The sequence below is a fragment of the Martes martes genome, assembly GCF_963455335.1.
Source record: "Martes martes genome assembly, chromosome: X".
In the NCBI taxonomy this organism is placed as follows: Eukaryota; Metazoa; Chordata; class Mammalia; order Carnivora; family Mustelidae; genus Martes; species Martes martes.
In genome coordinates, this window is record NC_137897.1 from 14,875,289 (window position 1) to 14,889,833 (window position 14,545).

At 46.2% G+C, this 14,545-nt stretch overlaps 1 protein-coding gene across 1 annotated transcript in view; it reads right to left on the reverse strand.

Moving 5' to 3' along the window:
* Window positions 1-9,257, reverse strand: part of MAP7D2 (MAP7 domain containing 2) — a gene marked incomplete at its 5' end in the record, with an annotated part of 98,906 nt that extends 89,649 nt beyond the window's left edge. Inside the window, one exon of the mRNA XM_080795785.1 lies at window positions 9,131-9,257. Within this exon, the coding sequence (XP_080651911.1) occupies window positions 9,131-9,257 (127 nt within the window). The remainder of the gene's footprint in view (window positions 1-9,130) is intronic.
* Between the last annotated feature and the right edge of the window lie 5,288 nt (window positions 9,258-14,545).

The window sequence follows — 14,545 nt, forward strand, 5'->3', positions numbered from 1 at the left end:
ACGTGGCCAAGTGGTAAGGTCCTCACACAAAATGTTGTCTTGGTGACTTGACAGGCGGTGGAAAGCAGGTGGGCCTGACTTTATGGTAATTATTAAGCTGTTATCAATGGAAAGCACGGTATGACATTGCTAGAAAGATGGGAGGAGACAGCAGTATTAACTAGCTCAGGATCTCCCAAGTTCAATGTCAGGGTCCTGTGGGGAATCCACTGGGTTAGGATGGGCTCTGTGAGGTCAGGTCTGGTCATTTATACCCAGAGTTGGTATTGTGTCTTCCTAGGACCAGTTTACAGAAGTCACTTGCTCATTATGATCAACAGGTTCCTACTGGTTGACAGGACAGACTCTGGAGACCACATTACTGGGCAGTTCCAGTGAATTCACAGGCTGGTCCCATCCCTATGTCCTGGGTTTGATTATGTGAGAGAGCTGGCACTGGCTATAAACGGACTTCGCTGGGCAGGGCTGGTTAGCCAGCACTCACTTTCAGGGCCTGCAGGACAAGTCCTTGCCCAGACTAAGCTGTCTTCCTCCTGAGCAGTTGGTCCTTCTCTGTCTTTGACATCAAGTCTTGAACTACTGGTTGGCTAGTCTGGGTGACTCAGTCAGTTAAGTGGCCTACTCTGGATTTCAGCTTGGGTCATAATCTCAGGGTCCTGTGGTAGAGCCCTGAATCAGGTTCCCTGCTCAGTGGGAAGTCTGCTTGAGGATTCTGTCTGTCTCTCTGGCCCTCCCCCCACTTGCATTCTCATTCTCTCTCAAATAAATAAATAAATAGGTCCTAAAAAAAAAAAATTAACTGTTGGCTTAGCAAGTCCACCAGTGTAGAACCTGGGTTGGTGTGGTAGATATACTGGCTTAACTTCCTTCTTAGCGCTATTTTTTAAAAAGATTTTATTTATTTATTTGAGAGAGAGAGAGGCAGAGGGAGAAGCAGGGAGCCTGACATGGGGCTCGATCCCAGGATCCTGGGATCATGACCTGAGCCAAAGGCAGATGCTTAACTGACTGAGCCCCCCAGGTGCCCCTGATTAAACTGTATTATATTAATTTCACCTTTCTCTTTTTTACTTTTTCAAATGTAGCTGTTAGAAAATTTAAGATTATATATACAGCTAGCATTCTATTTGTATTATCCAGCACCAACCCATACTATTACTATTTTTTCTTTAAACTGAGTTCTTTTCATTTTCTACTCATTCTGAAAAATACTCATGAAACTACAGTTTGATGTACTAGTTACATATTTATAATACCATTTAAAAAATCCACACAACTATTAGCCTAAAATTGAAAAGATAAATCTGTGCATATGTAACCTAAAACCCTCTTGTGTACCACACCCTTTGGGAAATGCTGGCCCAGGGCAGAGGTACTCAGAGTGTGGCCCATGGATGGGTGCCAGTCTCCTTACATTGTTATCATTTAAAATAAGGACATAAATTGAGAGCATGCATTTAGAAACATTTATAGCAATTTGACAGACTAATCTAATATCCACTGATACTGTGGAATCTAATATCTTATCTAATATTTAAAAATCAGGAGTCATATCTTCCATGTCCTTCCTTTACATTTTATTTTTCTAGTAAGTCTTTTTCATTTTATTTTGCCAAGATATTGGTCAATAACAAATTGGGAATCAGAAACAAAAAACAAAAAACAAACTGTTCACCAGAATGAGTTTGAGACACACTGGCCTAGAGTGTAAGAGAATCTTTCACAGGCCTTCTGCAGTGATGACCCAAGAACTGCAATCCTCAGTCATACCCAACAGTGTCCTAAGACAGAAAAGTGTACTAGGGTGATCTTTCAGAGCCCAACAATGAAGGCTGGCATAGAGAGAGTAGGAAGTTAATTCCTGGCAAGCCAGAAATCCTGTTAAATGGAAATTTTCTTCCTCTAAGCATTTTAAGCTATAAAATTTTTGCTGTAATTCTAAGAAATGTGGGTCATTACCTTTGAGGAGAAAAACTGTATACTAAGGAAAAGGCACAAAAAATCCTTATAAAATGTGGACCTAGAGTACTGAGTTAGATCTTGAGAGGGGTACAGAAGATGTGTCAGCTGGAGTTGCAGCAAGCCGGGAGCTCGCTTGGAGTGTTTGCGAGAAGAGTTTGTTATCATCTACCTGGGAAGGCACATGTGGCATGAAGGTAAAAAATACTTAACTCTGGAGTCAAACACACTGCCTCGCCACTTACTGTATGACCTTGAGCAAATTACTTACGCTGTCTTACATTCAGCATACTCACCTGTTGCAGTAGAGAATCTCCAAAAAAGGAGATTCATCCTCTACCAGTGGGTGCTCACCACTCCTCACATCAAGAGGTGGAGTCTGGCTCCCTCCCCTTGAATTTTTTTTTTTAAGATTTTATTTTATTTATTTTTTTTATTTGACAGACGGAGATCACAAGTAGGCAGAGAAGCAGGCAGAGAGAGAGGAGGAAGCAGGCTCCCTGCTGAGCAGAGAGCCCGATGTGGGGCTTGATCCCAGGACCCTGGGATCATGACCTGAGCCAAAGGCAGAGGCTTTAACCCACTGAGCCACCCAGGCGCCCCTTATACAGTCTTTTTTTTTTTTTTTAAGATTTTATTTATTTGACAGACATGGATCACAAGTAGGCAGAGCAGCAGGCAGAGAGAGAGGAGGAAGCAGGCTCCCTGCTGAGCAGAGAGCCCGATGTGGGGCTCGATCCCAGGACCCTGGGATCATGACCTGAGCCGAAGGCAGAGGCTTTAACCCACTGAGCCACCCAGGCGCTCCCTCCCCTTGAATTTGGCTGGCCTTGTGACTTGCTTTCACCACTGAATGCAGGAAAAGTGACATTCTGGGACTTCCAAGCTCAAGCCTTAAGAGAACTAGCAACTTCTGCTTCCTCGCTGCTGAAGCCCAGCTGCGACGCTGTGAGAAGTCCAGGACTGACTCCCTGTGATTAGCTACCAGGCCCATGACAGGCTATGTTGGACGTTACAAACCGAAGTGAGCTCCCAGCTGACAGGAACTCCAGCTGACACCACATGGAACAGAAAAACCACTCAACTGAGCCCAACCTACCCCTAGAATCGTGAGAAATAGTAAGTTTGAAATGGTTTGCTACACAGCAATAGAGAATTGAAACATCTCTAAAATGAGGATAAGGATGCCTGGGTGGCTCAGTGGGTTAAAGCCTCTGCCTTCGGCTCAGGTCATGATCCCAGGGCTCTGGGACCGAGTCCCGCATCGGGCTCCTTTCTTGTCAGGGAGCCTGTTTCTCTCTCTGTCTCTGCCTGCCACTCTTCCTGCTTGTGCGCTCGCTCGCTCTGACAAATACATAAATAAATAAAATCTTTTTTAAAAAAATAAAATAAAATGAGGATAGAAACAGAAAAAAAACCAGTGTAAAGAGTGGTTGTAAGGAATAAAGTAAAATAATGTATGACAAGTGCTTATAATGGTGCTTGGCACCTAAGTGCTAAACAATTGGCAGCTGTTAGCCTTTGAGGAGCTAAAATGAACACATGTGTGGTGTGTAACTGCAGGCTGTCTGGGAGGGGGGTTACAGTCAGGTTCCACCGCCTTGCAGGCCCTGAGCAGCAGAATGCACAGATGGTAGAAAAGCAAGACTTTGTGGTGAAACAAGTATTGGACCTGAAAGATGGAGATTGCAGAATGATGGTTTCTAAACCTCTGACACACGGACACCCACCCAAGGACTGCCGCGCAAGAACCGTCTGTGTCTGCACCAAAGGCTGAAGACTGCCGTGGCAGAACCGCAGAGGTCTCTACAGAGACAGAGTAGACGGGTGGCTGCCCGCACCTGGGGGGAGGGCGGTGAGGGGGAATGGGGAATGGGGAATGATGGGTATGGGGTTTCTCTGTGGGGTGATGAAAATGTTCTAAATTTGGCTATGGTGATAGCTGTACAACTCTGTGAAAGTACAGAAAATCACTGAATTGTGAATTTTAAAAGGGTGAAATGTATAGTATATAAACAATGTCTCACAAAGTTACTACCACATAGTAAAGTAAAAATGAAGAGGGTGGAGATGACAAAGGAGCAAGAAGCATTCCATAGGGTTGTTCGGCGCTAAAAGATGCCAGCCTATTCGGGATCAAGAGGAAAAGCAGGTATTTGCAGACAGTGAATGAACTCAGCGCCAGCCAGGAGCTGTGGACCCTGAAGACAGACCCTGCTCTTCCAAAGGATCATGGGAATTTGGCATGGCTGTCTGACGGCTGTGCAGCTCAATCATACCTGGCTTCCTGCTGCTTAAGCCACATCCTGAACTCTGCTAATCACATGGCTTTTAAAAAGAGGAAAACTTCCTAGGCAAAATGATAACAAAAATGCTTCCTGAAAGAAAAGCAAATAAAGGCCTACACTCGGACAGACCCCAGAGGTGGATGAGGGGGATCCCAAAGCTTAGCCTACCCCAGAGCCTCAGGTGCCAACTCCACATTTGAAGGAGGTCACCTGAGATGGGCAGTGGGCAATCTCTTCCAGGCCACAGTCTCCCAAAAGCAGCTACCCCCAACCACAGCCACTTCCTGGGAAAGTTTTCAAATCCTCAGACTGCTGCCAGAGCTAATGCAGCACACCAATAGTCCCCCAAAACCAGGCAGTATCATCATCAGCATTATCCTAGGAGCTGAGCGCATTCTGAGTTATATCCTGTTAAATCTTCCCAACAAGGCCCACCAGACTGTGCACCAACATCTCCCAGAAGTCCCCATCTCTTCTTGCTCAAATCAACCCTGAATATCCTTGTTTTATAAGTCAATCCATGTAATTCCTACAAAAGATGAGATGTTCTTTAAAAAAAAAAAAAATTCCCCAGAAGATGGGGCAGCCGAATAAGAGGATAACATCTTTTAATCCTGGAGAGGAAGAAGGGCTAGAAATAGAAATGAAAGACTGACTACTTGTGTCACCAGTGTCGGGACATCAGTAGAGAAACCACTGATGGTCAGGCAGACTTTCAGTGATTTGCCCTGAAGTTCCTACCAAGTCCAAGTCCCATAGTGCCATCACTAAACAAGGCCAGAAGTCCCAGATCAAACACAACTTTGTGTCTTTTCCTCATGACCTGTGGATCCTTCCTAATGCCGACAGGACCTGAGATGTTTAATATGCATGCACAAACTCAACTTGCTCTTCTTAGGTCCGAGCAGTTTTATTTTTTTTTTAAGATTTTATTTGACAGAGATAGAGAGAGCGAGAGCGAGCGCGCGAGCGAGCGCGCGAGAGTGCGCGAGCACGCACAAGCAGGGGGAATGGCAGGCAGAGGGAGAAGCAGACTTCCCGCTGAACAGGGAGCCAGATGTGGGACTCAGTCCCAGGACCCTGAGATCATGACCTGTGCCAAAGGCAGATGAGGTCCAAGCAGTTTTAGAATCCAAGTGTTCAGGGTGCCTGGCTGGCTCAGTTGGTGGGACATGCAACTCTTGGTCTCAGAGTTGTGAGTTCAAGTCCCATATCGGGTGTAGAGATTACAGAAAAGTCTTATAAAAAAGAATTGAGCAGTAGGGCGCCTGGGTGGCTCAGTGGGTTAAAGCCTCTGCCTTCAGCTCAGGTCATGATCCCAGGGTCCTGGGATCGAGCCCCGCATCGGGCTCTCTGCTCAGCGGGGAGCCTGCTTCCCCCTCTCTCTGCCTGCCTCTCTGCCTGTCTAATAAATAAATAAAATCTTTGAAAAAAAAAGAAGAATTGAGCATTCAAGAATAGTCTTAAGTACAATTTTGGAAAAGGATGAAGAATTCTGATTTCTTGGGGACCTACTCTCAGCCTTTCCTAAGCAGCCCCACCCTACTTTGGCCCCTGCAGGAGGGTCTCCTGACCTTCCAGTGTGCACCCCTACTTTCTCCTGATCTAGGGCAGGGGATGGAAAATTTCCAAGTGGAAGGACAAAAGGGAACCTCATTCTTTGTCAGAGCAATGCTCTTCTTACCAGGGAACAATGGGGGAAATGAGTTCAACTCAATAAACAACATTCACCCATCAAATGTACCAGAAAACTCAACAGGTCTTAGGAAACATGTTTTGTAATTCCACTACCACAAACTCCACCAACACATCGCTTCCGTCCAATTCATGAATATTTACTGAAAGCTGGACCCAGTGTAGCTGCTCCCAGCATAATGCAATTGTTAAACATCAGTTTTAGACTTACTGTGTTCCTGTACCAGGTGGAACTGAGAGAGGTACCTATAACCTAGACCTTGTTCCCAAGCCGATGATATAATAGGAAGTAACTGCTAACCGGCTTGAGTACTTACTGTATGTCAGGCACTGCTTTACAGATACTAATTCCTTCCTCAAAGCAGTGCTTCTGTCTCCCACGTTGTTCTTAAGCCCATTTTAAAGGTGAGAAAACTGAAGCTCAAGATGTCAAATAACTTCCCTGACGTGAGACTGAGGAAAGTGGCGAGGTGGCATTCACCCTCAGGCCTTCTGCGGCTCAATCTACTCGGCTCCAGCAGCAGCAGCAGTCACCAGCACAGGGTCTGGCTTACAGGGGACACTCAGGGATGCCTGCTGAGAGGAGCTAGCTGGTTAATGTAAGAGGCAGAATGAGAGTGTTTCGCTGAAGATGTCACAGGCACAGACAAGAGGAAGTTCCTTAATTCTGACTGAGAGGAGCCTAGAGGAAGTGAACCCTGGAATGGGAAAAGGTAAGAAGGGGGCATTTCAGGCTGAGAGGAGCACAGGATCTGGGTAACATTGAGACCGTCTGACAGCTGAGATCCAGTGAGTCTATCTATTGGCTAAAGGTATTTAAGCAGATCCAAGCAACAGGGGCTTGCTCGTCACTAAACAGTGCCTACAACAAAGCACTAGAAAGAACAGTGCATTTGCTAATTTCCATCCTGCGGGTGAATAAAAGGAAAGAAAAAAAGGCATCACTGGTGTACGGTAATGGGAATGCACAGGATTTCAATATTGGAAGAACCTGCTGTTAAAGGAAACCACCAGAGGTATTCCCTAGTCACCTTCTACATCAGCTCTGAAAACCACTCATCAATTCGGATCGCCTAGATGTGCGGGCTGAATCTCATTAAGAATGGATCCCAAATGATAAGGCCTCTGGGTAACCAAGAATGATCAGCATCCCAGATGGATTATAATAAAACGTCAATAATTCAGATTTTACTGAGAATGACATTATTTTTCCAAGTATCTGGCCTCACTAGCCCTCAAAAGAACAAACCATGGTACTACCTGGTCCCTAAATTGAACACTCCTAATTTTTCCACACCAACCATAATGCATGTAAGTGTAGTATTTTATTTTTTTTTAAAGATTTTATTTATTTATTTGACAGAGATCACAAGTAGGCAGAGAGGCAGGCAGAGAGAGAGCAGGAAGCAGGCCCCCTGCTGAGCAGAGAGCCTGATGCGGGGCTCCATCTCCTCGGATCATGACCTGAGCTGAAGGCAGAGGCTTTAACCCACTGAGCCACCCAGGCGTCCCATAAGTGTAGTATTTTAAACCTTCACATGTCTTTCTATGGTTCCAATTTCAAGTAAAGGAAAACAGCTTTAAGCTAATCTTAACATCAGTAGAGAATTCATTAAAGTTCCCCACTAGAGCTCAGTAGAATGCCCCTTTATTAAGTTCCTTCGAAGAAATTTAAATCTCACAGATAAACTGCAAGCCCAACCAAAAAGCTCCTCCCTGCCCTTAAAAAGTGGAAATAACCTATTATTTAAAGTCCCAAATAAAACTGGAAACTTCAACAACCTTTTTGATATTTTCTTCTGCTAGGTCTCCCTCCCTTCAAGGCTGATTCTGATGGGTGGGTGGGTTAGTGGGTTCTGGGTTCTTCCCTAGCAGACATACCTGAGTTTCTCAAAGTAAGCAAAAAGAATGAAAACAGAAGTGTACCTATTTATAGTATTTATATCACTAACGTGTGATATTGGTTAAATTCTGCCTTAAAAAAATGCATGATGAGAAACGCATTCTGGGAAAGACTTAAGCCACCTCCTCCTATGAACGATGTAAATGAAGGCCCAATGAGAAAATACCTCCCACCTACCATGAAAAGCATGTTTTAAGTGAATAATGACTATTTCTCTTGATTTCTTTCTCTTCCTTGGTTCACTTCATATAAAATATTCATATCTTCACTATGCGATAATTCTTCGAATCATATACTTAAATTAAGATCTGCGCTTTTGTGGTATGCATGTTATACTACGTAAAAAATGTTTTAAAAATAGGTCACATTAACTTAAAAAAAAAAAAGGGGTGTTGCCAGGAAAAACAGCAGGAAATCGGTTTCCAAGCTGCCTGCACCCCCGCACTACCTGCAACCACTTTACAGAACGTCGAAGACGCGAGACCTGCTTATCGAAAATTCTGCCAAATGTCCTCAAAATTTCTCCCTGCTTCCCTCATTTTTGGGCAGCCCGTCTGGGCACCAGCCCTCCATATCTCCTAGCAGTTGCAGCAGCCTCGCGGGCTGGGAGACGCAGGGGTCGCGCTGCCACTTGAGGGGGCCTGCGGCCCGTCCAGAGCCCTGGGCAGCGCAACCGAGGCCTGCGGGAGCGCCTGCGGGTGGTGGGAGAACCCGGCCCGGGGCTCGCGCCCCGCCGGCACTCCGTCCGCCGCGGCCAGTAGGTGAAGTGCCGGATCTGCCCCCGGGATGCCGCGAAGCATGAAGCCGGGCCACCTTCAGGGCCAGCGGCAGCTGCCGCTCGCGCGCATTTCCCAAGACGCAGAGTGGGCGAGCGCGCAGGCCCCGGCGACCCCCTGGAGCCCGCTCAGCCTTCCCCAGTGCCCCCCACGCCGGCTGCTCCCCGAGAGGGGGCCGGCCCCCCCGGAACCCCTGGGGCATCCAGCGTGGGCCCAGACTCCCCACACCAAACATGCTTGCCACCCACCCTAAGCCACCCCCAACTGCTCCCACTCACTCAGGCCACCTGAGAGGGGCCCAGGCCACCGGCACCGCGAGCGTCGCGGCCCTGGATACCGTGCCTAGCTGACCATGGGCCGGGAGAAGGGCGTTTAGCCCAGCACCGCGCTGCGTCCCCGCCCCGCGCGCTCCAGAGCCGCTGCCCTGCGCGGCCCACGGAGGGTCCGCCCCGCCCCCCCCGGGGGGTACCTGAAGCCCCCACGCGCCCGCCGCACCCCTGGCGCCCTACCTGAAGGTCGGTGGTTGGGCGGGGAAGTCCGGACGGCGCCTGATTCGGCCATCTTCCCGGGGAGCGGGGATCCCCGCGTAGCCCCCTCCGTCCCGCCTCCAGCCCCGCAGCCGCCACCGCGCTCCATCCGGACGCGCGGGCTGCACAGGCGCACTGCCGGAACCGCCGCGCCGCACCGGACCCGCGCGCACCCGCATGCGCACGCGTCCGCCTCACACAGCGTGCGCACACTGCGTGCACGTGCGAAGTGAGCGCCGGTTCTCACGCCGCGCACGCGCACCTGTGAGGGGCACACCGGCCCTCACAGCGCACAGGCGGGCGGCGTGTACATGCAGCATGCGCACTAGTTTTCACAGCAGGCGCACAAACCGCGCGCACTTTCGATGTGCACATCGGTCCTCCAAGCACACACGGTGTGTACATAATACCTCATAGACTGCTTACACGTAGTGTGTACACACCAGTGTTAAATGCACCTCCCCACAGTGTGTGCACCCTCAAAGCACTGTATACATAGGATGCAGTTTCTCACATTGTGCACGCATCCTGACAGAGCTGCGAACACAGTGCACGTATACCACGTGCACAGACGTGTTCACCCAGTGCGCACGTGTTCTCACACACCGTGGGCACACGTCCTCACACAGCCTGCGTACATTCACACACACGAGGCGTCCACACACATTCAAGCTCAGTACTGCAGCTCTGGAAGCAGCTCCTAGCTAGGGCCTCAGGCAGGCGCCACTGGTGCAGACGCCCGAAGGACCCTCCGGCCAAGCACATTCAGGTTCCAGTTTTCAAGGTGGATGGGCAGCCGGTGCTAGGTTCTCCCTCAGCCCAGCCAAGACGTGCACCACCCAGGACAGGACTACGGTAAGCTCACTGGTCAACCTCCCAGGCAGGGCAGAGGAGTGTAGTCGTAGAAACTATGGTTCCTTTTTTCCTGGGGCGGAAACAATGCCCAGTTGAGAAATCTCTGCGAGGACGACCTCTCTCTCTAATATTTTATTTATTTATTTGACAGAGATCACAAGTAGGCAGAGAGGCAGGCAGAGAGAGAGGAGGAAGCAGGCTCCCCACCCCACCCCACCCAACCCCCGCCCCAAGAGAGCCCGATGCCGGGCTTGATCCCAGAACCCTGGGATCATGACCTGAGCTGAAGACAGAAGCTCCAACCCACTGAGCCACCCAGGCGCCCCAGGACAACCTCTCTTCGAAGAAACTGTTAAACGTGTAGTAGCCTCAGGAGTGGAGGTCATGAGCATCTCACTTTCTCAAAGACATACATACTGAAAAAGATGTCTGCATTGCGCCAGTTCAAGCTTCCAGGTGTTTACCCAGGTACAGCCTGCCAAGTGATAACTGATCTCAGTGGGGCGCCAGGCTGCACATTTCTCTGTTGGACAGTGACCAGCCCTCTGAGGTTTTAACTCCCACCCCTGGGGGAGGGAGAAATGCCTGATTAAAACACGGAATTAAGCTGAGTAAGAGTACAAGATTTTTATTGAGGATGATAAAAACATTCTAGAATTAGATTATGTGATGGTTGGCTCCATAAGTATACTAAAACCCACTAAATTTTACATTTTAAATGGGTGAACTTCACAATGTGTAAGTTATACGAATTTTTAAAAACCCACCAAAGTTGAATTTTCAGGAACCTGCATCTGAATTAGTAGTGAAAAGCTTGGAGAGTCCCTTTGTGGCAGAAAAACATGATGAACGTGTTGTTGGCACTCCCAAAGGTGCACAGGAAATAGGGTGTGACTGTGGTGAGAAAGCCAGAAGGGGACTTTAGACAGAAATGAGCAGGAAAGTGGACAAGTGCAAGCTGGTCCCTTGGCTATTAAAAAAAAAAAAAAAAAAAAGGTTTCTAACCCAAGTAAGATTGAGCCAAGTTAACTAGGGCATGGGAGCCATCTTCACTGCCCCTGACCCCCATTTTCCCTTAGAGACCTTGGGTAGTAGTTCATAATTAATCCAACTCTTCAGCTTTTGTCTTGCTGACATGCCGGAATAGCATTTCATCCTGGTTTCATTCTATTTTTTCCTTTCTATTCCCACTTCCATTCCTCCAGTCATAGGCACTTCACTATTTTATTTTTGTAGCTCTATTTTCTAAATATATAGTGTAATGAAGACATGCATGGTTTTAATTTATATAAATGATATTGCACAATAGCTATGACTGTTTTTCCTTGCCTGGAATCGTCAACATCTATTCATTGCAGCTGTATACAAATCAGAAATAGATTAGTCATTCATTCTGGTTTACTTTTTTTAAACGTATTTATTTATTATATATAAAGAGAGCCCACAAGCAGGGGGAGGGACAAAGGGAGAGGGAGAATCCTTCAGCAGACTCCTGGCAGAGGACAGAGCCGAAGTCCAGAGCAGGCAGCTTAACCGACTGAGCCACCCAGCTGCTCCTTGGTTGCCTATTCAATCCTTGTCCATCTTTTTATTGGTCTACTTATCTTTTTCCTGTTGATTTCCATTTTTTTCTTTTTTTTAGGATTTTATTTATTTGACAGAGGGACAGAGAGTGCACAAGTAGGGGGAGTGGCAGGTAGAGGGAGAAGGAGAAGCAGGCTCCCTGCAGAGTACAGGGAGCCCGATATGGGACTTGATCTCAGGACCCCAGGATCATGACCTGAGCCAAAGGCAGACGCTTAATGACTGAGCCACCCAGGTGCCCCTCCAAAACTTGTTTTAAAAATAACCTCTAAAAAAAAAAATAACCTCTACACCCAACCTGGGGCTTTAATTCATGACCCCAAGATCAAGAATGGCATGTTCTACCAACTGAACCAGCCAGGCACCCCCAAGTTTTCCAAAACTTTTTACATTTTTACTTCCTAGTGCAAATGTAATATAGGCAACAGTTTTCCTTGAAAGGACAAGTTCACTTGTGGGCTATATCCATGAATATTGCTGTATTAGAAATTTTAAAAATATTTAGTATTAATTCACTAACCTGATGCTGTAATATAACATAGTTCTAAAGAAAAGTAACAACAAAAATATCAACAGTGGCATTTTCACATTTCTGCCAATCTCTTTACAGTTTGGCTTAATAAAGGAGTCTCAGATCTATTTTTCTATTTAATGTGTAGTATGTTCTTTTGGTTAAAACAGGAATGTGGTTGGAAAAGGGAGAAACATTCTCAGAGCCCCTTCAGGTAACGGTTATGTTCTTTTGATACTACACCCAATCTTGACTTACGGTAATTTCTTCAAGGTTAGCTGCAATGTGGAATCTAAAACTGAATCAATATTCTTTCCATTCTGTTACATTAAAATCCATTGATCACTTAGAAAATACTGGTTGATTCAGCTATGAAGATCTTCCAAATGTCAGCACCTTTAATATTAAAGTCATTCATTAATACCATCACTAAGCTCTAAAATCTTTACTGTGAAGTTGTAAAGCTATCGATCCTAGTTTTTCAAAACTTCTAATTTTTGCTTAAAAAGCTTAAATCTTATTAACACCAACAAATTCTGCCAGTTCCCCTTAGGGCAACAGCCTCATCTCATCCATTCTGGAGAAAATGTTAACCACAAACCCAGGTTTGTCAGTTAAGTAAAAATGGTGTTCCATGGGGGCACCTGGGTGGCTCAGTGAGTTAAAGCCTCTGCCTTCGGCTCAGGTCATGATCTCGGGGTCCTGGGATCGAGCCCTGCATTGTGCTCTCTGCTCAGCAGGGCGCCTGCTTCCCTTCCTCTCTCTCTGCCTGCCTCTCTGCGTACTTGTGATCTCTCTCTGTCAAATAAATAAATAAATAAATAATCTTTAAAAAAAAAAAAAAAAAGTGTTCCATGAAAAACAGTGGCTAATACAGCTTTTGCAACTCAATCACACAAGGGTTTTTCCTCAAGACAACTATTACACTGTTCACGGTATGCAGAAGTGCTTTATGTAGCACTTTCTACTTTGTCACATGCAATATTAAAAAGGTGTGTACTCAAGGGCTGGATTTAATGAGATTAATAACATTTATTGCTACTCAGGGGCATTCTTTTTTTTTTTTTTTTAAGATTTTATTTATTTATTTGACAGAAGTAGGCAGGCAGAGAGAGAGGGGGAAGCAGGCTCCCCGCTGAGCAGAGAGCCCGATGCGGGGGCTCGATGATCATGACCTGAGCCGAAGGCAGAGGCTTTAACCCACTGAGCCACCCAGGCGCCCCACTCAGGGGTATTCTTAAGTAAAACTGGCTTTAAAAAGATTTTAGATAGAGCGTGTATACAAGCAAGTACAAGTGAGGGGGCAGAGGGATAGAGAACCTGAAGCAGACTCCTTACTGACTACAGAGCCCAATACAGGGCTTGAGCTAACAACCCTAAGATCATGACCTGGGCCGAAACCAAGATTCAGACAGTTAATCAACTGTACCACTCAGGTGCCCTATAAAATTGGCTTTTTAGGGGTGCCTGGGTGGCTCAGAGGGTTAAGCCTCTGCCTTTGGCTCAGGTCATGGTCTCAGGGTCCTGGGATTGAACCCCACATCAGGCTCTCTGCTCAATGGGGAGCCTGCTCCCCCCCCACCTCCCCGCCCTCTACCTGTGATCTCTGTCAAATAAAATATAATCTTTTTTTAAAAAAAGTTGGCTTTTTAAAAAGACCAAGTTTCTGTATTTGCTTCTGGTAGATAACCTTTCTTAACAAAAGTTATTCTTACATTTCTAAGGTATTTAAAATAAAAACTATGCATTGATTTTTATTAAATTTGCAAAAATCCAACTAATTCTATACCTGATATTCCAGTGGATCAAATGAGCAATGGAGTATCAGGTATAGGGACTTAACTCAGATTCTGTCTCTACTTTTTGATCTGCTCATTATCAAATTGTGAACTGAACAAAGCCTGGATTCAAACAGAAAAGACATTTTTATTTTTAATTAATTTATTTTTTAAATATTTTATTTATTTGACAGAGAGAGAGCATGAGCAGGGGGGAGGAGCAATGGGAGAGGGAGAAGCAGATTCCCTGTTGAGCAGAGAGAATGATACAGGAGATGCAGGACTTGATTCCAGGACCCGGGATCATGACCTGAGCTGAAGGTAGATGCTTAACTGACTGAGCCACCCAGACACCCTGAAAAGACATTTTTTAAAAAGTGAGCAAGCTGGGGGCGGGGGAGGGCGGTAAACAAGTTGTCCAGAGGATATCTGCTTCATCCATGGGTCTCTGCAGTACAAAAAATAAAGTCTGTTGAATGTGATTTTGGCAATTTGAGGTCATTAAGAACTGATCTACCATTAGAAAACATCTTCTGCATAGGTTTGTAACAAACTCATTCACCCACAAAATGCAACCCCATATTTGAAGTCTGAATGTATTCATTCAAATCAACCAACCAAAAACAGAAAAATAAAACATGAAGTATACATTTTCCCTCAATCACGATT